Genomic DNA, 24,297 nt, shown 5'->3' on the forward strand with positions numbered 1-24,297 from the left:
AGAGTAGGGCAGGGAGGGAGGGGGAGAGAGTAAGGGAGAGAGAGAGTAGGGCAGGGAGGGAGGGGGGAGAGAGTAGGGCAGGGAGTGAGGGAAAGAGAGTAGGGCAGGGAGTGAGGGAAAGAGAGTAGGGTAGGGAGGGAGGGGGAGAGAGTAGGGAAGGGAGGGAGGGAGGGGGAGAGAGTAGGGAAGGGAGGGAGGGAGGGGGAGAGAGTAGGGAAGGGAGGGAGGGAGGGGGAGAGAGTAGGGAAGGGAGGGAGGGAGGGGGAGAGAGTAGGGCAGGGAGGGAAGGGGAGAGAGTAGAGCAGGGAGGGAGGGAGGGGGGAGAGAGTAGGGAAGGGAGGGAGGGAGGGGGAGAGAGTAGGGAAGGGAGGGAGGGAGGGGGAGAGAGTAGGGCAGGGAGGGAGGGGGAGAGAGTAGGGCAGGGAGGGAGGGGAGAGAGTAGGGCAGGGAGGGAGGGAGGGAGGGAGGGGGAGAGAGTAGGGGAGGGAGGGAGAGAGAGAGTAGGGCAGGGAGGGAGGGAGGGGGAGAGAGTAAGGGAGAGAGAGAGTAGTGCAGGGAGGGAGGGGGAGAGAGTAGGGCAGGGAGTGAGGGAAAGAGAGTAGGGCAGGGAGTGAGGGAAAGAGAGTAGGGTAGGGAGGGAGGGGGAGAGAGTAGGGAAGGGAGGGAGGGAGGGGGAGAGAGTAGGGAAGGAGGGAGGGAGGGGGAGAGAGTAGGGAAGGGAGGGAGGGAGGGGGAGAGAGTAGGGAAGGGAGGGAGGGAGGGGGAGAGAGTAGGGCAGGGAGGGAAGGGGAGAGAGTAGAGCAGGGAGGGAGGGAGGGGGAGAGAGTAGGGAAGGGAGGGAGGGAGGGGAGAGAGTAGGGAAGGGAGGGAGGGAGGGGGAGAGAGTAGGGCAGGGAGGGAGGGGAGAGAGTAGGGCAGGGAGGGAGGGAGGGAGGGAGGGGGAGAGAGTAGGGGAGGGAGGGAGAGAGAGAGTAGGGCAGGGAGGGAGGGAGGGGGAGAGAGTAGGGCGGGCAGGGAGAGAGTAAGGGAGGGAGGGGGAGAGAGTAGGGCAGGGAGTGAGGGAAAGAGAGTAGGGCAGGGAGTGAGGGGGAGAGAGTAGGGTAGGGAGGGAAGGGGAGAGAGTAGGGAAGGGAGGGAGGGAGGGGGAGAGAGTAGGGCAGGGAGGGAGGGGGAGAGAGTAGGGCAGGGAGGGAGGGGGAGAGAGTAGGGCAGGGAGGGAGGGAGGGAGGGGGAGAGAGTAGGGCAGGGAGGGAGGGGGAGAGAGTAGGGCGGGCAGGGAGGGAGGGGGAGAGAGTAGGGCAGGGAGGGAGGGAGGGGGGAGAGAGTAGGGCAGGGAGGGAGAGAGAGTAGGGCAGGGAGGGAGGGGGGAGAGAGTAGGGCAGGGAGGGAGGGAGAGAGTAGGGCAGGGAGGGAGGGAGTAGGGCAGGGAGGGAGGAGGGGAGAGTAGGGCAGGGAGGGAGGAGGGGGAGAGTAGGGCAGGGAGGGAGGGAGAGAGAGGGCAGGGAGGGAGGGAGAGAGTAGGGCAGGGAGGGAGGGAGAGAGTAGGGCAGGGAGGGAGGGAGGGAGTAGGGCAGGGAGGGAGAGGGGAGGGAGAGAGAGAGAGTAGGGCAGGGAGGGAGGGAGAGAGAGAGAGTAGGGCAGGGAGGGAGGGAGAGAGAGAGAGTAGGGCAGGGAGGGAGAGAGAGTAGGGCAGGGAGGGAGGAGAGAGAGTAGGGCAGGGAGGGAGGGGGGGAGGGAGAGAGCGAGAGTAGGGCAGGGAGGGAGAGAGAGAGAGTAGGGCAGGGAGGGAGGGGAGAGAGTAGGGCAGGGAGGGAGGGGGAAGAGAGTAGGGCAAGGAGGGAGGAGGGGAAAGTAGGGCAGGAAGGGAGGGAGAGAGTAGGGCAGGGATTGAGGGGGAGAGTAGGGCAGGGAGGGAGGGGGAGAGAGTAGGGCAGGGAGGGAGGAGGGAGAGAGAGTAGGGCAGGGAGGGAGGAGGGAGAGAGAGTAGGGCAGGGAGGGAGGAGGGAGAGAGAGTAGGGCAGGGAGGGAGGGAGAGAGAGTAGGGCAGGGAGGGAGGAGGGGAGAGTAGGGCAGGGAGGGAGGGGGAGAGAGTAGGGCAGGGAGGGAGGGGGAGAGAGGAGCGCAGGGAGGGAGGGGGAGAGAGTAGGGGAGGGAGGAGGGAGAGAGTAGGGCAGGGAGGGAGGGAGAGAGTAGGGCAGGGAGTCAGGGTGAGAGAGTAGGGCAGGGAGTCAGGGTGGGAGAGTAGGGCAGGGAGTGAGGGGGAGAGAGTAGGGCAGGGAGAGAGTAGGGCAGGGAGGGAGGAGGGGGAGAGTAGGGCAGGGAGGGAGGGGGGAGAGTAGGGCAGGGAGGGAGGGAGAGAGAGTAGGGCAGGGAGGGAGGAGGGGAGAGTAGGGCAGGGAGGGAGGGGGAGAGAGTAGGGCAGGGAGGGAGGGAGAGAGAGTAGGGCAGGGAGGGAGGGGGGAGAGAGTAGGGGCAGGGAGGGAGGGAGAGAGAGTAGGGCAGAGAGGGAGAGAGTAGGGAGGGAGGGTGAGAGAGTAGGGGCAGGGAGTGAGGGGGAGAGAGTAGGGCAGGGAGGGAGGGGGAGAGAGTAGGGCACGGAGAGAGTAGGGCAGGGAGGGAGGAGGGGGAGAGTAGGGCAGGGAGGGAGGGGGGAGAGTAGGGCAGGGAGGGAGGAGGGGAAAGTAGGGCAGGGAGGGAGGGAGAGAGTAGGGCAGGGAGGGAGGGGGGAGAGAGTAGGGCAGGGAGGGAGGGAGAGAGAGTAGGGCAGAGAGGGAGAGAGTAGGGAGGGAGGGAGAGAGAGTAGGGCAGGGAGGGAGGGAGAGAGTAGGGCAGGGAGGGAGGGGGAGAGTAGGCAGGGAGGGAGAGGGGAGTAGGCAGGGAGGGAGGAGGGGGAGAGAGTAGGGCAGGGAGGGAGGGAGAGAGAGTAGGGCAGGGAGAGAGTAGGGCAGGGAGGGAGGAGGGGAGAGTAGGGCAGGGAGGGAGGGGGGGAGAGTAGGGGCAGGGAGGGAGGGGGGGAGAGTAGGGCAGGGAGGGAGGGGGGAGAGAGTAGGGCAGGGAGAGAGTAGGGCAGGGAGGGAGGAGGGGAGAGTAGGGCAGGGAGGGAGGGGGGAGAGTAGGGCAGGGGAGAGTGGGCAGGGAGGGAGGAGGGGAAAGTAGGGCAGGGAGGGAGGGAGAGAGTAGGGCAGGGAGGGAGGGGGAGAGAGTAGGGCAGGGAGGGAGGGAGAGAGAGTAGGGCAGAGAGGGAGAGAGTAGGGAGGGAGGGTGAGAGAGTAGGGCAGGGAGTGAGGGGGAGAGAGTAGGGCAGGGAGGGAGGGGGAGAGAGTAGGGCACGGAGAGAGTAGGGCAGGGAGGGAGGAGGGGGAGAGTAGGGCAGGGAGGGAGGGGGAGAGTGGGCAGGGAGGGAGGAGGGGGAAAGTAGGGCAGGGAGGGAGGGAGAGAGTAGGGCAGGGAGGGAGGGGGAGAGAGTAGGGCAGGGAGGGAGGGAGAGAGAGTAGGGCAGAGAGGGAGAGAGTAGGGAGGGAGGGAGAGAGAGTAGGGCAGGGAGGGAGGGAGAGAGTAGGGCAGGGAGGGAGGGGGGAGAGTAGGGCAGGGAGGGAGGGGGGAGAGTAGGCAGGGAGGGAGAGGGGGAGTAGGCAGGGAGGGAGGAGGGGAGAGAGTAGGGCAGGGAGGGAGGGAGAGAGAGTAGGGCAGGGAGAGAGTAGGGCAGGGAGGGAGGAGGGGGAGAGTAGGGCAGGGAGGGAGGGGGGAGAGTAGGGCAGGGAGGGAGGGGGGAGAGTAGGGCAGGGAGGGAGGGAGAGAGAGAGAGTAGGGCAGGGAGGGAGGGAGAGAGAGAGAGTAGGGCAGGGAGGGAGGGAGGGAGAGAGTAGGGCAGGGAGTGAGGGAGAGAGTAGGGCAGGGAGGGAGGGAGGGAGTAGGGCAGGGAGGGAGGGGGAGAGAGTAGGGCAGGGAGGGAGAGAGAGAGAGAGTAGGGCAGGGAGGGAGGGAGGGAGAGTGAGAGAGTAGGGCAGGGAGGGAGGGAGAGAGAGAGAGTAGGGCAGGGAGGGAGGGAGAGAGAGTAGGGCAGGGAGGAAGGGAGGGAGGGAGAGAGAGTAGGGCAGGGAGGGAGGGGGAGAGAGTAGGGCAGGGAGGGAGGGAGAGAGTAGGGCAGGGAGGGAGGAGGGGAGAGTAGGGCAGGGAGGGAGGGGGGGAGAGTAGGGCAGGGAGGGAGGGGAGAGAGTAGGGCAGGGAGGGAGGGGGGAGAGTAGGGCAGGGAGGGAGGGAGAGAGTAGGGCAGGGAGGGAGGGGGGAGAGTAGGCAGGGAGGGAGAGGGGAGTAGGCAGGGAGGGAGAGGGGAGTAGGCAGGGAGGGAGAGGGGAGTAGGCAGGGAGGGAGGGAGGGGGGAGAGAGTAGGGCAGGGAGGGAGGGGGGAGAGAGTAGGGCAGGGAGGGAGGGAGAGAGTAGGGCAGGGAGGGAGGGAGAGAGAGTAGGGCAGGGAGAGAGTAGGGCAGGGAGGGAGGGGGGAGAGTAGGGCAGGGAGGGAGGGAGAGAGTAGGGCAGGGAGGGAGGGAGAGAGTAGGGCAGGGAGGGAGGGGGGAGAGTAGGCAGGGAGGGAGAGGGGAGTAGGCAGGGAGGGAGGAGGGGAGAGAGTAGGGCAGGGAGGGAGGGAGAGAGAGTAGGGCAGGGAGAGAGTAGGGCAGGGAGGGAGGAGGGGAGAGTAGGGCAGGGAGGGAGGGGGGAGAGTAGGGCAGGGAGGGAGGGGGAGAGTAGGGCAGGGAGGGAGGGAGAGAGTAGGGCAGGGAGGGAGGGGGGAGAGTAGGCAGGGAGGGAGAGGGGAGTAGGCAGGGAGGGAGGAGGGGAGAGAGTAGGGCAGGGAGGGAGGGAGGGGGAGAGAGTAGGGCAGGGAGGGAGGGAGAGAGTAGGGCAGGGAGGGAGGGAGAGAGAGAAGGGCAGGGAGGGAGGGAGAGAGAGAAGGGCAGGGAGGGAGAGAGAGAGAGAGAAGGGGAGGGAGAGGTAGAGGAGGGAGGGAGAGAGAAGAGGTAGAGGAGGGAGGGAGAGAGAAGAGGTAGAGGAGGGAGGGAGAGAGAAAGGCAGGGAGGGAGGGAGAGAGAGAGAAGGGCAGGGAGAGGTAGAGGAGGGAGGGAGAGAGAAAGGCAGGAAGGGAGGGAGGGAGAGAGAAGAGGTAGAGGAGAAACAAAGCTCTGTGACAGTGTGCTGCTGTATAGATGTATTTGTTTTGGGGTTGGAGAGAGGTGGAAGGTGTGGTTCTTTGTACATCCGTCCGGCGTGGCCTGCTCTACTCTAATGTAGTGGCACGTCACAGTCAGTGACCACTCTCTGCCTAGACACCTGTGACCTCTGGAAAGATTGTGAGTTCAAAGGTCATGATACCAAGTCATCAGCTGATGAGAAGCGAGAAAGGAGGAAGCGATGAACAGGAAATGAGGGAAGGAGAAAGGAGGGCATGAGAAGGACAGAGGTTGACCAGAGAGATTGAACACACTTAAGAATGGAGATTCCGCTCAGCTCACTTCCTATCCTAGGCGCCCCTCTTTCCTAATCCTAATCCTTTCCCGAACATCCATCCATCCCCATCGGAAGAAACATCGGGGTGTTTTTCCCCTGGGGGACTTGGCTGAAGCAGCAGTCAGAACATGTGCCTTATTTCTCTCTCAACGGCAGACTAATTAGCTAGCGTTTGTCGGAACACTGACTGATATTATTAGCCTGCCGTGTCGTTTCTAATTTGTTGAACGTCATTAGGCAGCCCAGTGAAAACAAGTCCCCACCACCAATCATTAAAAGGTGATTGGATACAGCCAGGAGGCCTGCCTGCCTGCCTGCCTGCCTGCCTGCCTGCCTGCCTGCCTGCCTGCCTGTCTGCCTGTCTGCATGTTTTGAATTTGCGTGACAGGAAGTATAATTTAATTCCGTGCAATTCAAATAAATTCCACTTAGTAATAGAACATGAGAGTTTCATTGAATCTCACTGGTAGTACTTCCTGATACCAAAGAATATATAACTTTTCTCTGGAAACAGTGTTTATTAACTCTTTTAACCTTAGTGGTTAGAATAGCCAATTATATTTTCACCAACTATTTAATTTGATTGGCTTCTTTTTGAAGGTTTTAGGGTCAACTTGAGGGTTAAACTAATGCATTCTAGAAAATGCAGTATTTCCCCCATATTTAACTAAATGTTTGTGATTAATGAAATACAATAACCTATAATATTCACATTCAGGTTTTGTTTTCCTTGATCATTTATTTTAAGAATTTTTCCTGAAAATCAATTGTCAACAATATTTTATACGCATGTATATAATGACATGTTGGATGTTTTATGTACAAGATATATAGACTCCACTTAATATAGAACAGAAGAGGCATTTGAATTTCATTTAATTTCACTGAATTCAATTATATTTCCTTTAATTAAAATTCCAATTGCAATTCTGTATCTTGTTTACTAGTTCAATTCAAATTCAAGAATTGAATTGGAATTTGAGGCCTTCTCAATTCAATTCTGAATTCAGCACAATCCTGCTGTCTGCCTCCCTGTCTGCCTCCCTGTCTGCCTCCCTGTCTGCCTCCCTGTCTGCCTCCCTGTCTGCCTCCCTGTCTGTCTGTCTGTCTCCCTGTCTGTCTGTCTGTCTGTCTGTCTGTCTGTCTGTCTGTCTGTCTGTCTGTCTGTCTGTCTGTCTGTCTGTCTGTGAAATAGCTACAGTCATGACAGACATGTTTTGCAAAGCTTAGCAGTTCCCTGAGTTGGAATCTGCTATAGGCTTTTGAGGAGAGACACCCTGAGTCCACCCTCGCCCATCTCTCTACCCTCACCTACCCCAGCTACAGTATGTTTACACAGGTCTAGTCCTCTTAATCCGACCTCCAGGATGCTCACTCAGTCAATGTCTTATCTCTCAGCAGAAAGAGTGAAAAAAAGAGGCGAGAATGCCATTTGAGATTTGAGGACTCTCAGCAGCTTGGGAGATAATGTGAAGCCTTTCGCTGCTGCTTCCAGACACCCTCCACCCTCCATGTTTCTAAACACACAGGCTCTCTTTCTCTATTTCCCTCCTCTCTCTATCTCTCTCTTTTCTTCTCTCTATCTCTCTCTCTCTCTCTCTCTCTCTCCATTCCTCCCTCCCCCTCTCTCTTTCTCTACTCAACCCTAAGCCAAAGGCCTCTCCATCGATCCAATAAAACCTGAAGTCAGAACTGTGAGCTGTAAGTCATCAAATAGTTTTATCCCGGCCCTCCACTAAGTCTAGTCATTTAAAGCACATTTAGATAATCTTGGACTTTCTCTGTGCGGCTGCTCTTTCTTTCCCAAAAACTAAATCAATAGAAGTCAGATTGGGTGCAGAATGTGCTGTACAGGCTTTGCATCTAAATTCACACCCCGGTCTCCTGAATGGCAAACTAGACATAAAGTCTGCCCATTAAAGCAGACATTTAAAATTCACATAACATTTGGGGCTGACTTACATCGAGCAATAAAATGCATCGGCACAGACAGACATTTTTCATCCATCTCCAAGAGTAAACACAATTTGACATTTTATGCACATTTTGAAGTCAACCTTCTCAAATCAGTAAACAGCATCAAAGTGTTGATTTGGCTCTCTGATAGACACCAGCAGGTGTGGAATGACGATTCCATGGAAGGAGGGAAAGTGGGTTACGTTTTATAGTGTACTCCTGTTGCATTTTGAGTGTTTCAAACTGCGTCTGAGGTAATGTTTGTATTGTTTACCTCCATTATTAAAACAAACAGCTGTTAGCATCGCCTGTCAAAGACAAAACAAGTTTGTCGTTTGACATACCCATTTAGGAGAATTATCATCAACTACATTGTGTGTTGAATTGTCCTTGCTTTGACATTCATTTTCTGTGTAGTTGACGGGCTGCCAACACACATTAACTTTGCTACCTGGTGATTCAATGTAGTAACTGTCTTTGAATTGGATTGACAGAGCTCTGATAAGATGTTTCCTTTTTTTATTGATTGATTTATTTTCCTTTATTATTGCCCACAAACCCTATCACCCCTCCCCCAATTGGAGTGAACTAATAAACAATAACACTTAGGCTTCTTCCTTCAGTTTATACATACTATTCACATTTTACAGACACAATCTATTTTACAATAGTTATATTTTGTTTGTTTTTAGTCCTGGCCTTTCTCTATTTCTGATGTCCATCCAGTTTGATTTCTATTTTTAACTGTGCTATTTACAAAAGTTCTGAACCTATATACATTTTACAGACCAAGTATTTTTTAGATTTGTTATCTTATTGTTATTAGTCCCACCCTTCAGCTCCATTCAACCCCTCCCATCCATCTCTCAACACCATCCATTTTGGATTTCTATTTGCCATATATTTTTCAACTGTGCTGTGATGCTTCACAAAAGTCCTAAACCTTTCTATTCTCATAGTTTCTACAGATTCTAAATTAAAGGTAAACATTTTTGCTAAAATAATTATTATATTATTAATCGATTGACTATGACTTTTCAAATAACCCAGTATTGCTATCTGCAGCATTAGTTCTAGGCAAATGTTGCCATTCCTGGACCTGTGACCAAAAACGAGCTAGATATGGACAGTACCAAAACAAAGGATCTAATGACTCTGCCTCCTCACAGCAGAATCTGCAGAGCTGGGAAGATTGTATCCCCCATATATATAACATTCTATTGGTTGCAAGAATTTTGTATAATAATTTTAATTGAAAAATTCGAAGTTTACAATCTGGCATCGTTTTCTGTGTCAATTCATAAACCATGTGCCATGGAATGGGTACATCGAAAATCTCTTCCCAATGATTTTGCAATTTATATAGCACAGCTGTCAGTTTTTTAGTCCTTAAATGAAACTGGTATATATTTTTATTTGTCACAATTTTCTATAACCATTTTTGGTCTTTAATGCAGGTCCGACAGACAAATTCCTTACTTTCCCCCCTTCCACTTGCCTCTTCTATTTTTGTGGTTATGCTGCAATTAATTGGTTGTAATTTTGGGTAGAGCAGACATTTCCATATGTCTGTGTTAGCTGCATGTGTGACATAACTCCACCAGTCCTATTTATGATATAATTTGCAAAGATTATACCTTTTTTATATATATATTGAAAAATTCGTTTTTTGAATCAATCAGTATATTTCAGTTTAACCACAATATTTGTTGTTTTATTTGTTCTGTTTTTCAGGTGGATTAAACTGAAATTACAACCAACTTTCTAAGGCTTGTTTAAAAAATAACTATATTTTGGAGATTATTTCGTTTTCAAATAACCGAAAGTGAGCAGTTGTAATCTGAATAAAGGGGAAAAGGCCATTCTTGAACATAGGGTGAGACATTCTTACGAATTTACTAGAGAACCATTTCGGATTTAGGTATAACTTTTGTATGACTGATGCCTTTAGTGAGAGGTCTAATGCTTAATATTTCATATTTTCTGCCCTCCGAATTCATATTCATTAAATAAATAGGCCCTTTTAATTTTGTCTGGCTTACCATTCCAAATAAAATTGAATATTTTTTGTTCATATAATTTAGAAGCAGGTCACAAGGTGTAGGCAAAACCATAAGCAAATAGGTAAACTGTGATATGACTGAAGAGTTAATCAGGGTGATTTTTCCACAAATAGACAGGTGTTTTCCTTTCCATGGTAGCAAGATCTTATCTATTTTTGCTAACTTTCTATTAGAATTTATTGGAGTGAGATAATTTATTTCTTTCGGGATATGTATACCAAGTATGTCCACATCCACATACGTAATATAGTACACTTAATCATCATTTGGTTTTAATCCAGAGAGGTTAGCAAAAGTATCTAGATTCTCTATGAGGCTGTGGAGGGATTCTAATTGTGGTTTTAAAAGAAAACATGAATCATCAGCGTACAATGACACCTTTGTTTTTAAGCCACGGATTTCTAATCCCTTGATATTATTGTTGGATCTAATTTTAACAGCTAAAATTTCGATGGCCATAATAAATAGAAATGCCGATAGTGGACAACCTTGTTTTACTCCTCTTGACAGTTTAAAACTATGTAACACTCGTCATTTGAAGGGGACCAAGGCGCGGTGTGTAGAGTGCTCATATTTACTTTAATGAAGACACTAAACAGAAAACAACAAAAACGACAGCCAACTGTTCCGTCAGGTAATACTTACAAAATGGAAAACAACTACCCACAAAACCCCATAGACAAACCCCAACTTAAATATGATCTCCAATTAGAGACAACACAAACCAGCTGCCTCTAACTGGAGATCATCAAAACTCAACCTAGAACTAGAAAAACAAGAACAAAACATAGTAAACAAAAACATAGACTGCCCACCCATATCACACCCTGACCTAAATAAACAGAAAAACACAGCTCTCCTAGGTCAGAGCGTGACAAACTATGTAGGCATTATTTACTATTTTACACCTAGGGTTACTATACATAACTTTAACCCATTTTATAAGATATTCTCCCAAATGTAAATATTCCAGGCATTTATATATAAACTCCTGTCGTACTTTATCAAAAGCCTTTTTAATGTCAGCTATGAAAACTAGGCCTGGTTTCCCCGATATTTCATAGTATTCTATTGTTTCCAGTACTTGTCTTATATTATCTCCAATGTATCGTCCATGTAAAAAACCTGTCTGATTAGGTTGAATAATATCTGCCAAAACCTTTTTAATTCTATGTGCCAAGCATTTAGCTGGAATTTTTGCATCACAACACTGAAGTGTAAGAGGTCTCCAATTTTTTTAATGGACTGGATCTTTATATATACCACTTGGGTCCTGTTTCAGTAATAATGAAATCAAACCTTCTTGTTGCGTGTCGGATAATCTGCCGTTTATATAGGAGTGGTTAAAACATGCTAATAGTGGTCCTCTGAGTATATAAAAAAATGTTTGGTATACTTCCGCTGGTATGACATCCAGCCCTGGAGTTTTCCCAGACTTAAAGGCTTTAATTGCATCAAGAAGTTCCTCTTCTGTAATTTGACCTTCACATGAGTCTTTCTGTACAGATGTTAATTTTACATTATTATTAGGAAAAATATCCATACAATTAGTTTCAGTTAGTGGAGCTGAAACGAAAACATATTCTTAAAGTACTTTACTTCCTCTTTCAAAATATAGTTTGGTGAATCATGAGTGACTCCATCATTTGTAACAAGTTTCAATAAAAAAAATTGGTAGCATTTCTATGTTGAAGACTGAAAAAGAATTTGGTGCATTTTTCCCCATATTCCATCCAGTTCACTTTATTTTTATATGGATCTTTCTTGAATAAGTTCCTCCATTTCTTTTTGTTTTTCCTCTAACTTATTCTGTGCCTCTATGGTACAGTTTTATTGTTATCTAACTGTACTGTTAGTTCTTCAATTTCCTTTGTTAATATGGACTCTTTTGATCTAAATTGCTTTTGTTTTATAGATGAGTACTGAATTGCATGGCATCTAATGGCATATTTAAAAGTGTCCCATACAATAAGGGGATTTGCTGTACCTATTTTATGTCGGGAAAAAAATCTGTTATAAATTCTTCTGTCCTAGTTAAAAACAAGTTATCCTCCTGTAGGCTTTGATAAAATTTCCAATATCCTCTCCCACGTGGAAATTCTGTAAGAGTAATATATATGCCAATTATGTGATGATCCGACCACATTCTGTTCCCTATCAACACTTTTTAAACTTTTGGTGCCAGAGAGAATGGCATAAGAAAGTAATCAAGACGACTAGCTTGATTAAGCCTCCGCCATGTATATCTCACTAGGTCAGGGTATTTAAGCCTCCATATATCCACTAATTCCAATATATCCATGACATTCATGATTTCCTTAAGTGCCTGAGGGTGATAGTTTGTAGTGTGATTTCCTTTCCGGTCCATAGAGGTATTTAAAACCGTATTAAAATCTCCCACCTCGTTTGATAAGATGTTTGTGAATGTCGTCCGGCTGCTCGGCTGGGGAGACATAGTGGTGGTTGTTCATGACGCTTTAACTGACTTTATGTTTCATCTGTCTTTGGCAGGCTGCCAGAGGCTATTCCCACACTGTTTATCTCCACTGTCACTCAACATCAACCAGCGAATCAACGGCCTCGCTGAGACTGCCTGGCTATATCGGAGCCATGGGTGAGGCTAAGGTCCTGATGTTTCTTCTTCTGATTGGTTGGGAGAAGTCGTTGAGTCTCAACTGGAACCCAATACCACGCAAGACCGTCAGATACCATGGTGAGTGTCTACCTGAAGTGAAACCCTATTCACAGTATAGTACACTGCTTTTAACCAGGGTCCATAGGGCTCATTTATAGTTGGTAGAGCATGGCGTTTGTAACATTAGGTTTGTGGGTTTGATTCCCATGGGGGATCAGTATGAAAAATGGATGTACTCACTACTCTAAAGCCAAAATCACATGGAGAGACCCCAGAGTAGCCAGTGTCAATTCACATACACTGTAAATGCCAACGTTGTCATGAAAATCCATAATAAACAGTGGTGTTTGTTCGCTATGTAGCCCCTCAGCGTTACTGTTGTGAGTTCCTTAAATGTCCTACGAGAGCCACCGTACCAGTGCTAAACTGTTGTTGCTTTGCTAGCTCACAAGGATGTTATAGCTAATAAACCAGAGTTGCTTATAAACAACCATGTCTCGTTCTTATACATAAACAGTATTCTCTATTGAAATCCGAGTCCTCTAGTTGTAGCCTGACTAGGCTATATGCCTTTGGTTGAAATCAACACAGGTAGGCTGCAAGTGTTTTCAATTTTATAAAAAAATGTTTTTACCTTTATTTAACTAGGCAAGTTAGTTAAGAACAAACTCTTATTTTCAATGACGGCCTAGGAACAGTGGGTTAACTGCCTTGTTCAGGGGCAGAACGACAGATTTGTACCTTGTCAGCTAAGGGATTTGAACTTGCAACTTTTCGGTTACTAGCCCAAAGCGCTAACCACTAGGCTACCCTGCCTAGTAGCCTATTTGACTGATAAATCTTAGCTTATAGCCCAATACATTTTAAACGACATCTTTAGTCTACTTAGCATTGGGAAGACATAACGGTTCCTCTAATTCCATTTCTACAAACGATCCACGCAATTTATTTGCTTTTACCAGATTGCTCCGTGTAGACGCAAGAAAAATAGACTTGCTTTCCAATTTGACATGCTGTGATGCCATAGACGCCGTTGACGCTGTTTTCTCTCAAATGCCTTCTATTTCCAGCGAGAGCACACTAGTTCTCACACTTAAAATATTAACTGTTCACAGTCACTGTGTTTGCTGTTTTCATCTGTCTGTTTTAAGTCCAGCTGTCAATGGAAAACAATAGCAATTGTTAGAAGCTGAGAAAATATCATTTCAGAAGGGGAAGTTGATTTACTTCTGCCTCTTTCTCACTCATATACCACATAACCACCTCACACCTTTATTCTGTCCTTTCTTTTCCTTCACTTCCTTCTCTTTCTTCTCCTTTTTATCCCACTCCTCCGTCCTTTCTTTGCTTTCAGCCCTGATAAGAACCAAACTGCCTGTACTATTCTCACAAAGACATCACACTTCAGCTGTACTTATCAAGACTTCTATTATATAAAAGCAGCCTCTTTTCTTTCCATCACACTCTTTCCATTCTCTCTCTCTCTCTTTATCCCCCTCTCCCCCACACTCCTTTTCCTGTCCCTGACTCTCAACTGTCATTGTTAGTGTGAGGGGTGTGAATGGAAACACAATGGAAACAGCAATTGACAAGCAGTCAATATCAGCGAGAGAGAGAGCATAAAGAGAGAGAGCATAAAGAGAGAGAGCATAAAGAGAGAGAGCATAAAGAGAGAGAGCATAAAGAGAGAGAGCATAAAGAGAGAGAGAGAATAAAGAGAGAGAGAGAATAAAGAGAGAGAGAGAATAAAGAGAGAGAGAGAATAAAGAGAGAATAGATTAGAAAGAGAGAGGGAGAAATAGAGAGAGAGAGAGAAATAGAGAGTTAGAGAATAGATTAGAAAGAGAGAGAGAGTTAGAGAAAGAGAGAATAGATTAGAAAGAGAGAGAGTTAGAGAAAGAGAGAATAGATTAGAAAGAGAGAGAGTTAGAGAACGAGAGAATAGATTAGAAAGAGAGAGAGTTAGAGAAAGAGAGGAGCAGATAGCCATAAAAGGAGAGGAAATATCTTCACAGGAGTAAGAGGAGCAACGCAGTGATAAAGAGACAGAAAAGACAAACACACAGAGCTTAACATCTACAAAGTGCTCTGTGTCTCTGCACACACAGATCACATAAACATCAACTGTGTGTGTGTGTGTGTGTGTGTGTGTGCGTGCGTGCGTGTGTGATGGTGCGAGCAAGAGTAGGGCAATAAAGAGTGAGGCAGAACGAAGCAGAGAGGGGGAGAGAGAGTAAAGAACAAACACCATTGTAAATACAACCTATATTTATGTTTATTCATTTTCCCTTTTGTACTTTAACTATTTGCACATCATTACAACCCTGTATATAGACATAAAATGACATTTGAAATGTCTTTATTCTTTTGAAACTTTTTTGAGTGTAATGTTTATTCTACATTTTTTTATTGTTTATTTCACTTTTGTTTATTATCTATTTCACTTGCTTTGGCAATGTAAACATGTGTCCCCTGCCAGTAAAGCCTTTAAATTGAATTGAATTGAGAGAGCTACCAGAGTGTGTATAATGCTTAGCCTAGCAGTCTGAGGGATTTAGTGCTCCCAGGCAGTTTGGGGTGGGTGGTGATCGGGAGGGTTAGGGAGGGGGAAGTAGGGAGATGGGAGCAGAGATAATATTTATTCCCTCTCCCCCACACCCCACCCAGGCCTAAGCCCCACTTCTATAATTATGTGTGGCTAAGTAATTTGGGCTCTGAAGAGGAAAAAACACAGACACTTTTAACTGCTTCTTCCCTCTCTCTCTACTTCTTCTCTCACTCTCTCTCTATCCTCCCTTCCCTTTCTCTCTCTCCTCTCTTTCCTTCTCTTTCTTTTCCACTCTTCTCTCTTTCTCATTTATCTCTCACACACACTCCAGTACACCTCCCTCATTGCTCCCTGATTTGAGCACGCCTGACTGGAGTATCCATTAGCTGGTTATTTTCGAACACTTAACGGACATAGACACAGCCCCGCTAGATGCTACTCGCCCCAGCCTTTCTTGTGGCCCAGTCAGGAGCAGTTAAAATGGAGTTTGGTGTGTGTACTTTAACTCTCCTAGCCCACTGACAGCCCTGTAAACCAGCTCTATACAAAGCACAGCATCTGTAGTCTGAGAGAGAGAGAGAGAGAGAGAGAGAGAGAGAGAGAGAGGGAGCCAAACCTTCCATAACAAAGCCATCACCTACAGAGAGATGAACCTGGAGAAGAGTCCCCTAAGCAAGCTGGTCCTGGGGCTCTGTTCACAAACACAAACAGACCCCACAGAGCCCCAGGACAGCAACACAATTAGACCCAACCAAGTCATGAGAAAACAAAAATATAATTATTTAACCTCTCTAGGGTCGGCGGGACGAAATCATCCCACCTACTCAACAGCCAGTTGAATCCCGTGGCGCGTTATTCAAATACCTTAGAAATGCTATTACTTCAATTTCTCAAACATATGACTATTTTACACCATTTTAAAGACAAGACTCTCGTTAATCTAACCACACTGTCCGATTTCAAAAAGGCTTTACAACGAAAGCAAAACATTAGATTATGTCAGCAGAGTACCCAGCCAGAAATAATCAGACACCCATTTTTCAAGCTAGCATATAATGTCACATAAACCCAAACCACAGCTAAATGCAGCACTAACCTTTGATGATCTTCATCAGATGACAACCCTAGGACATTATGTTATACAATACATGCATGTTTTGTTCAATCAAGTTCATATTTATATCAAAAACCAGCTTTTTACATTAGCATGTGACGTTCAGAACTAGCAAACTTCCGGTGAATTTACTAAATTACTCACGATAAACGTTCACAAAAAACATAACAATTATTTTAAGAATTATAGATACAGAACTCCTCTATGCACTCGCTATGTCCGATTTTAAAATAGCTTTTCGGTGAAAGCACATTTTGCAATATTCTCAGTAGATAGCCCGGCATCACAGGGCTAGCTATTTAGACACCCACCAAGTTTAGCACTCACCAAAATCAGATTTACTATAAGAAAAATGTTATTACCTTTGCTGTCTTCGTCAGAATGCACTCCCAGGACTTCTACTTCAATAACAAATGTTGGTTTGGTTCAAAATAATCCATAGTTATGTCCAAATATCCTCTGTTTTGTTCGTGCGTTCAAGACACTATCCGAATGGTAGTGACAAAAAAAATCGTGACTGAACTAGTTTCATTTCGCTTCAATCGTGACAAAAAAAAATCTAAATATTCCATTACCGTACTTCGAAGCATGTCAACCGCTGTTTAAAATCAATTTTTATGCCATTTTTCTCGTAACAAAAGCGATAATATTCCGACCGGGAAAGCGTGTTTACGTTCCAAGACGAAAGAAAATAAAACATTGGGTCGACTCGTGCACGCGCCTCAGCCCATTGTCCTCTGATAGAGCACTTGCCAAAAGCGCTAATGTTTTTCAGCCAGTGGCTGGAATTACATCATTCAGCTTTTTCCCGGGTTCTGAGAGCCTATGGGAGCCGTAGGAAGTATCACGTTACAGCAAAGATCCTCAGTCTTCAATAAACAGAGTCAAGAAGGCCACTTCCTGTACAGAATCTTCTCAGGTTTTTGCCTGCCATATGAGTTCTGTTATACTCACAGACACCATTCAAACAGTTTTAGAAACTTTAGGGTGTTTTCTATCCAAAGCCAATAATTATATGCATATTCTAGTTTCTGGGCAGTAGTAATAACCAGATTAATCGGTACGTTTTTTATCCGGCCGTGTAAATACTGCCCCCTACCCCCAACAGGTTAACACATTGGAAAGAATTGACCAAACAACAGAGCAAACTAGAAGGCTATTTGGCCCTAAACAGAGAGTACACAGTGGCAGAATACCTGACCACTGTGACTGACCCAAAATTAAGGAATGCTTTGATTATGTACAGACTCAGTGAGCATAGCCTTGCTATTGAGAAAGGCCACCGTAGGCAGACTTGGCACTCAAGAGAATGCAGGCTATGTGCACACTGACCACAAAATGAGGTGGAAACTGAGCTGCACTTCCTAACCTCCTGGCAAATGTATGACCATATTAGAGTCACATATTTCCCTCAGATTACGCAGATCCACAAAGAATTCGAAACAACCCAATTTTGATAAACTCCCATATCTACTGGGTGAAATACCAGTGTGCCATCACAGCAGCAAGATGTGTGACCTGTTGCAACAAGAAAAAGGGCAACCAGTGAAGAACAAACACCATTGTAAATACAACCCATATTTATGTTTAATTATTTTCCCTTTTGTACTTTATCTATTTGCACATCGTTACAACAGTGTAATGTTTATTGTTAATTTTTATTGTTTATTTCACTTTTGTTTATTATCTATTTCACTTGCTTTGGCAATGTAAACATGTGTTTCCCATGCTAATAAAGCCCTATGAGTTGAATTGAGAGCAAGAGAGAGAGTGAGAGAGAGAGAGAGTGTGTGTTTACAGTTAATTTCTGATTGTTTATTTCATTTTTGTTTATTGTTTATTTTATCTGCTTTGGCAATGTTAACATATGTTTCCCATGCCAATGAAGCCCCTCTGAATGGAATTGAATTGAGAGAGGGAGAGGGGTGGGGGTTTGTTTGAAATGCCAGCAGGATGCTTTGATGCAGAGAATGAGACTAAAACTTAAAAGGAAAACCAATGCAAATGAGTGACACTGATTGAACAGGCTTTATTGGCATGTAAACATATGTTTACATTGCCAAAGCAAGTGAAATAGATAATAAACAAAAGTGAAATAAACAATCAAAAGTTAACAGTAAACATTACATTCACAAAAGTTTCAGAGGAATGGAGACATTTCAAATGTCATATAATGCCTATTTCAGTGCTGTAATGATGTGCAAATAGTTAAAGTACAAAAGGGAAAATAAATATGGGTTGTATTTACCATGGTGTTTGTTCTTCACTGGGTACCCTTTTATTGTGGCAACAGATCACAAATCTTGCTGCTGTGATGCACACTGTGGTATTTCACGCAATAGATATGGGAGTTTATCAAAATTGGATTTGTTTTCGAAGTCTTTCTCTCTCTGCCCACCAATTACGGTAATGAGTGGTTGGGAGGGAGGGATGGAGGGAGGGATAGATGGATGGAGGTGGGGTGTGTGATTGGGGGAGAACAGACAGAGAGGACAGACAGAGACAGAGAGAGTGTAATGTTTACAGTTCTTTTTTTAATACATTTTTTGTTTATTATCTATTTCACTTTCTTTGGCAATGTAAACATATATGTTTCCCATGCCAATAAAGCCCTTTGAATGGAATTGAATCGAGAGAGGATCCCTCCATCCTCCACTATGTCCCTGGTTGAATGGAATTGAATCGAGAGAGGATCCCTCCATCCTCCACTATGTCCCTGGTTGAATGGAATTGAATCGAGAGAGGATCCCTCCATCCTCCACTATGTCCCTGGTTGAATGGAATTGAGATGGAGACTATGGCATGATCTAAAGTGGAGTATAGTCATTTATTTATTTCACCTTTATTTAACTAAGCAAGTCAGTTAACTTCTTGGTGACGGGGCAGTATTCGACAATTCAGATGAATAACGTGCCCAAATTAAATTGCCTGCTACTCGGGCCCAGAAGGTAGGATATGCATATTATTAGTAGATTTTGATAGGACACACTCTGAAGTTTCTAAAACTGTTTGAATGATGTCTGTGAGTATAACAGAACTCATATGGCAGGCAATAACCTGAGAAAAAATCCAACCAGGAAGTGGTTTGTAGTTTTTCAAGCGATTGCCTAGCCAAACTACAGTGTCTGTGGGGTCATTTGCACTTCCTAAGGCTTCCACTAGATGTCAACAGTCTTTAGAACCTTGTTTCATGCTTCTACTGTTACTGGGGAGAGAATAAGAGCTGTCTCAAGCCTGGGACCAATGAGTTGTTTACTGCGCAGGCACACAGGTGCGCCGTTACTTCTTTTTCCTCTGTAATGAATACGCTATTGTCCAGTTGGAATATTATCGAGATCTATGTTAAAAAGACCCTAAGGGTTGATTGTAAACATCGTTTGACATGTTTCTACGAGCGGTAATGGAACATTTTGACTTTTCGTCTCTGGTTTTGCGCTCGCGCATTTTGCCTTTGGATAGTGATCTGAATGCGCGGACAAAAGGAGGTATTTCGACATAAATATGGAGTTTATCGAACAAAACAAACATTTCTTGTGGGAGTCCTGGGAGTGCATTCTGACGAAGATCAGCAAAGGTAAGTGAAGATTTATAATATTATTTCTGAGTTTTGTTGACTCCCGAACATGGCGGGTAACTGTATAGCTTGCTTTGATGGCTGAGCTCTGTACTCAGAATATTGAACAATGTGCTTTCACCGTAAAGCTATTTTGAAATCTGACACAGCGGTTGCATTAACCTGTTAGGGCTAGGGGGCAGTATTGACACGGCCGGATAAAAAACGTACCCGATTTAATCTGGTTACTACTCCTGCCCAGTAACTAGAATATGCATATAATTATTGGCTTTGGATAGAAAACACCCTAAAGTTTATAAAACTGTTTGAATGGTGTCTGTGAGTATAACAGAACTCATATGGCAGGCAAAAACCTGAGAAGATTCTGAACAGGAAGTGGCCTGTCTGACAAGTTGTTGTTCATCTTGGCTCTTTTTATTGAAGACTGAGGATCTTTGCTGTAACGTGACACTTCCTACAGCTCCCATAGGCTCTCAGAGCCCGGGAAAAAGCTGAATGATATCGAGGCAGCCTCTGGCTGAAACACATTATCGCGTTTGGCAAGTGGCCGATCAGAGGACAATGGGCTTAGGCGCGTGCACGAGTCGACCCCGTGCTTTATTTTCTTTCCTCTTTTTACCTAAACGCAGATTCCCGGTCGGAATATTATCGCTTTTTTACGAGAAAAATGGCATAAAAATTGATTTTAAACAACGGTTGACATGCTTCGAAGTACGGTAATGGAATATTTAGAATTTTTTTGTCACGAAATTCGCCATGCTCGTCACCCTTATTTACCCTTTCGGATAGTGTCTTGAACGCACGAACAAAACGCCGCTATTTGGATATAACAAGGGATTATTTGGGACCAAACCAACATTTGTTATTGAAGTAGAAGTCCTGGGAGTGCATTCTGACGAAGAACAGCAAAGGTAATAAAATTGTTCTTATAGTAAATCTGACTTTGGTGAGTGCTAAACTTGCTGGGTGTCTAAATAGCTAGCCCTGTGATGCCGGGCTATCTACTGAGAATATTGCAAAATGTGCTTTCACCGAAAAGCTATTTTAAAATCGGACATATCGAGTGCATAGAGGAGTTCTGTATCTATAATTCTTAAAATAATTGTTATGCTTTTTGTGAACGTTTATCGTGAGTAATTTAGTGTTCGGTGGGAATGCTAGTCACATGCTAGTCACATGCTAATGTAAAAAGCTGGTTTTTGATATAAATATGAACTTGATTGAACAAAACATGCATGTATTGTATAACATAATGTCCTAGGGTTGTCATCTGATGAAGATCATCAAAGGTTAGTGCTGCATTTAGCTGTGGTTTGGGTTTATGTGACATTATATGCTAGCTTGAAAAATGGGTGTCTGATTATTTCTGGCTGGGTACTCTGCTGACATAATCTAATGTTTTGCTTTCGTTGTAAAGCCTTTTTGAAATCGGACAGTGTGGTTAGATTAACGAGAGTCTTGTCTTTAAAATGGTGTAAAATAGTCATATGTTTGAAAAATTGACGTTTTTGCATTTTGAGGTATTTGAATATCGCGCCACGGGATTACACTGGCTGTTGAGTAGGTGGGACGCAAGCGTCCCACCTAGCCCATAGAGGTTAAAGAGAAGTGTATCTATAGTTCTTTCAATAACTGTTGTAAATTTGATCAACGTTTATGATGAGTATTTTTGTAAATTGATGTGCTCATTCACCGGAAGTTTTGGAGGCAATACATTTCAAATCAAATGTATTTGTCACATACACATGGTTAGCAGGTGTTAATGCAAGTGTAGCGAAATGCTTGTGCTTCTAGTTCCGACCATGCAGTAATATCTAACAAGTAACCTACCAATTCCACAACAACTACCTTGTACACACAAGTGTAAAGGAATGAATACGAATATGTACATAAAAATATATCAATGAGCAATGGCCGAACGGCATAGGCAAGATGTAGTAGATGGTATGGAGTACAGTATATACATATGAGATGAGTATTGTAGGGTATGAAAACATATAAAGCAGCATTGTTTAAGGTGGCTAGTGATACCTTACATCAGGATGGCAAGATGCAGTAGATGGTATAGAGTACAGTATATACATATGAGATGAGTAATGTAGGTTATGAAAAAATTATAAAGTGGCTTGTTTAAAGTGGCTAGTGATACATCTAATTATTTCAAGATGGCAAGATGCAGTAGATGGTATGGCGTACAGTATATACATATGAGATGAGTAATGTAGGGTAAGTAAACATTATATAATATAAAGTGCCTAGTGATAAATTGATTACATCAATTTTCCCATTATTAAAGTGGCTTGAGTTGAGTCAGTATGTTGGCAGCAGCCACTCAATGTTAGTAATGGCTGTTTAACAGTCTGATGGCCTTGAAATAGAAGCTGTTTTTCAGTCTCTTGGTTCCAGCTTTGATGCACCTGTACTGACCTCGCCTTCTGGATGTTAGCGGGGTGAACAGGCAGTGGCTCGGATGGTTGCTGTCCTTGATGATCTTTTTGGCCTTCCTGTGACATCGGGTGGTGTAGGTGTCCTGGAGGGCAGGTAGTTTGCACCCGGTGATGCGTTGTGCAGACCTCACTACCCTCTGGAGAGCCTTCCGTTTATGGGCGGAGCAGCTGTCGTACCAGGCGGTGATACAGCCAGACAGGATGCTCTCGATTGTGCATCTGTAAATGTTTGTGAGTGTTTTTGGTGACAAGCCGAATTTCTTCAGCCTCCTGAGGTTGAAGAGGCGCTGCTGCGCCTTCTTCACCACTCTGTCTGTGTGGGTGGACTATTTCAGTTTGTCCGTGATGTGTACGCCAAGGAACTTAAAACTCTCCACCCTCTCCTCTACTGTCCCGTCAATGTAGATAGGGGGCTGCTCCCTCTGCTGACGATCATCTCTTTTGTTTTGTTTACACTGAGTGCAAGGTTATTTTCCTGACACCACACTCCGAGGGCCCTCACCTCCTCCCTGTAGGCCGTCTCGTCGTTGTTGGTAATCAAGCCTACCACTGTAGTGTCGTCTGCAAACTTGATGATTTGAGTTGGATGCGTGCATTGCCACGCAGTCGTGGGTGAACAGGGAGTACAGAAGAGGGCTGAGAACGCACCCTTGTGGGGACCCAGTGTTGAGGATCAGTGGGTTGGAGATGTTGTTACCTACCCTCACCACCTGGGGGCGGCCCGTCAGGAAGTCCAGGACCCAGTTGCACAGGGCGGGGTCGAGACCCAGGGTCTCGAGCTTAATGACGAGTTTGGAGGGTACTATGGTGTTAAATGCTGAGCTGTAATCGATGAACAGCATTCTTACATAGGTATTCCTCTTGTCCAGATGGGTTAGGGCAGTGTGCAGTGTGATCGAGATTGCGTCATCTGTGGACCTATTGGGTCGGTAAGCATTTTCTGAACATCACGCGCCAATGTAAAATGGGGTTTATGGATATAAATATGAACTTTATCGAACAAAACCTACATGTATTGTGTAACATTGAGTCCTGGGAGTGTCATCTGATGAAGATCATCAAAGGTTAGTGATTAATTTTAGCTGTATTTCTGGTTTTTGTGACGCCTCTCCTTGCTTGGAAAATGGCTGTGTGTTTTTTTTTGTTTAGGCGCTGTCCTAACATAATCTAATGTTATGCTTTCGCCGTAAAGCCTTTTTGAAATCGGACAATGTAGTTGGATTAACGAGAAGTGTATCTTTAAAATGGGATATAATAGTTGTATGTTTGAGAAATTTGAATTATGAGATTTTTGTTGTTTTGAATTTGCCGCCCTGCTTTTTCACTGGCTGTTGAATAGTGTGTCCCAGAGAGGTTAAGAACAAATTCTTATTTACAATGACGGCCTACCAAAAGGCAAAAGGCCTCCTGCGAGGACGGGGGATGGGATTAAAAATAAATAAAATATAAATATAGGACAAAACACACATTTACCAGACGCTCTTATCCAGAGCGACTTACAGTAGTGAATGCATGCATTTCATACGTTATTATTTTTTCCCCGTACTGGTCCCCCGTGGGAATGAAACCCACAACCCTGGCGTTGCAAACACCATGCTCTACCAACTGAGCTACAGGGACCAGAGAGACAACACAACACCAGGAAGAGAGACCTAAGACATCAACATAGAAGGCAGCAAGACATGACAACACAGCATGGTAGCAACACAACATAACAACAACATGGTAGGAACAGAACATTATAGCAGCACAAAACATGGTACAAACATTATTGGGCACAGACAACAGCACAAAGGGCAAGAAGGTAGAGACCACAATACATCACACAAAGCAGCCACAACTGTCAGTAAGAGTGTCCATGATTGAGTCTTTGAATGAAGAGATTGAGATAAAACTGTCCAGTTTGAGTGTTTGTTGCAGCTCGTTCCAGTCGCTAGCTGCAGTGAACTGAAAAGAGGAGTGACCCAGGTATGTGTGTGCTTTGGCAGTGTGTGACTGGCAGAACAGGTGTTGTATGTGGAGGATGAGGGCTGCAGTAGATATCTCAGATGGGGGTAGTAAGGCCTAAGAGGGTTTTATAAATAAGAATCAACCAGTGGGTCTTGCGACGGGTATACAGAGATGACCAGTTTACAAAGGAGTATACAGTGCAGTGGTGTGTCCTATAAGGAGCATTGGTGGCAAATCTGACGGCCAAATGGTAAAGAATGTCTAGCCACTCGAGAGCACCATTACCTGACGATCTATAAATGATGTCTCAGTAATCTAGCATGGGTAGGATGGTCATCTGAATCAGGGTTAGTTTGGCAGCTGGGGTGAAAGAGGAGCGATTACGATAGAGGAAATGTAACTTTAGCCTGCACCTTTGATATGTGGTGAGAGAAGGACAGTGTACCGTCTAGCCATACTCCCAAGTACTTGTATGAGATGACTACCTCAAGCTTTAAACCCTCATAGG

At 45.5% G+C, this 24,297-nt stretch overlaps 1 protein-coding gene across 2 annotated transcripts in view; it reads left to right on the forward strand.

Moving 5' to 3' along the window:
- LOC106580489 (semaphorin-4C) overlaps positions 1-24,297 on the forward strand; it is an 89,014-nt gene that overhangs the window by 39,867 nt on the left and 24,850 nt on the right. For both annotated transcript variants that reach the window (XM_014161612.2, XM_014161613.2), the window contains one exon: positions 12,033-12,234. In XM_014161612.2, the coding sequence (XP_014017087.1) occupies positions 12,033-12,234 (202 nt within the window). The remainder of the gene's footprint in view (positions 1-12,032; positions 12,235-24,297) is intronic.

This window comes from Salmo salar, chromosome ssa20, assembly GCF_905237065.1.
Source record: "Salmo salar chromosome ssa20, Ssal_v3.1, whole genome shotgun sequence".
NCBI classification, from domain to species: Eukaryota; Metazoa; Chordata; class Actinopteri; order Salmoniformes; family Salmonidae; genus Salmo; species Salmo salar.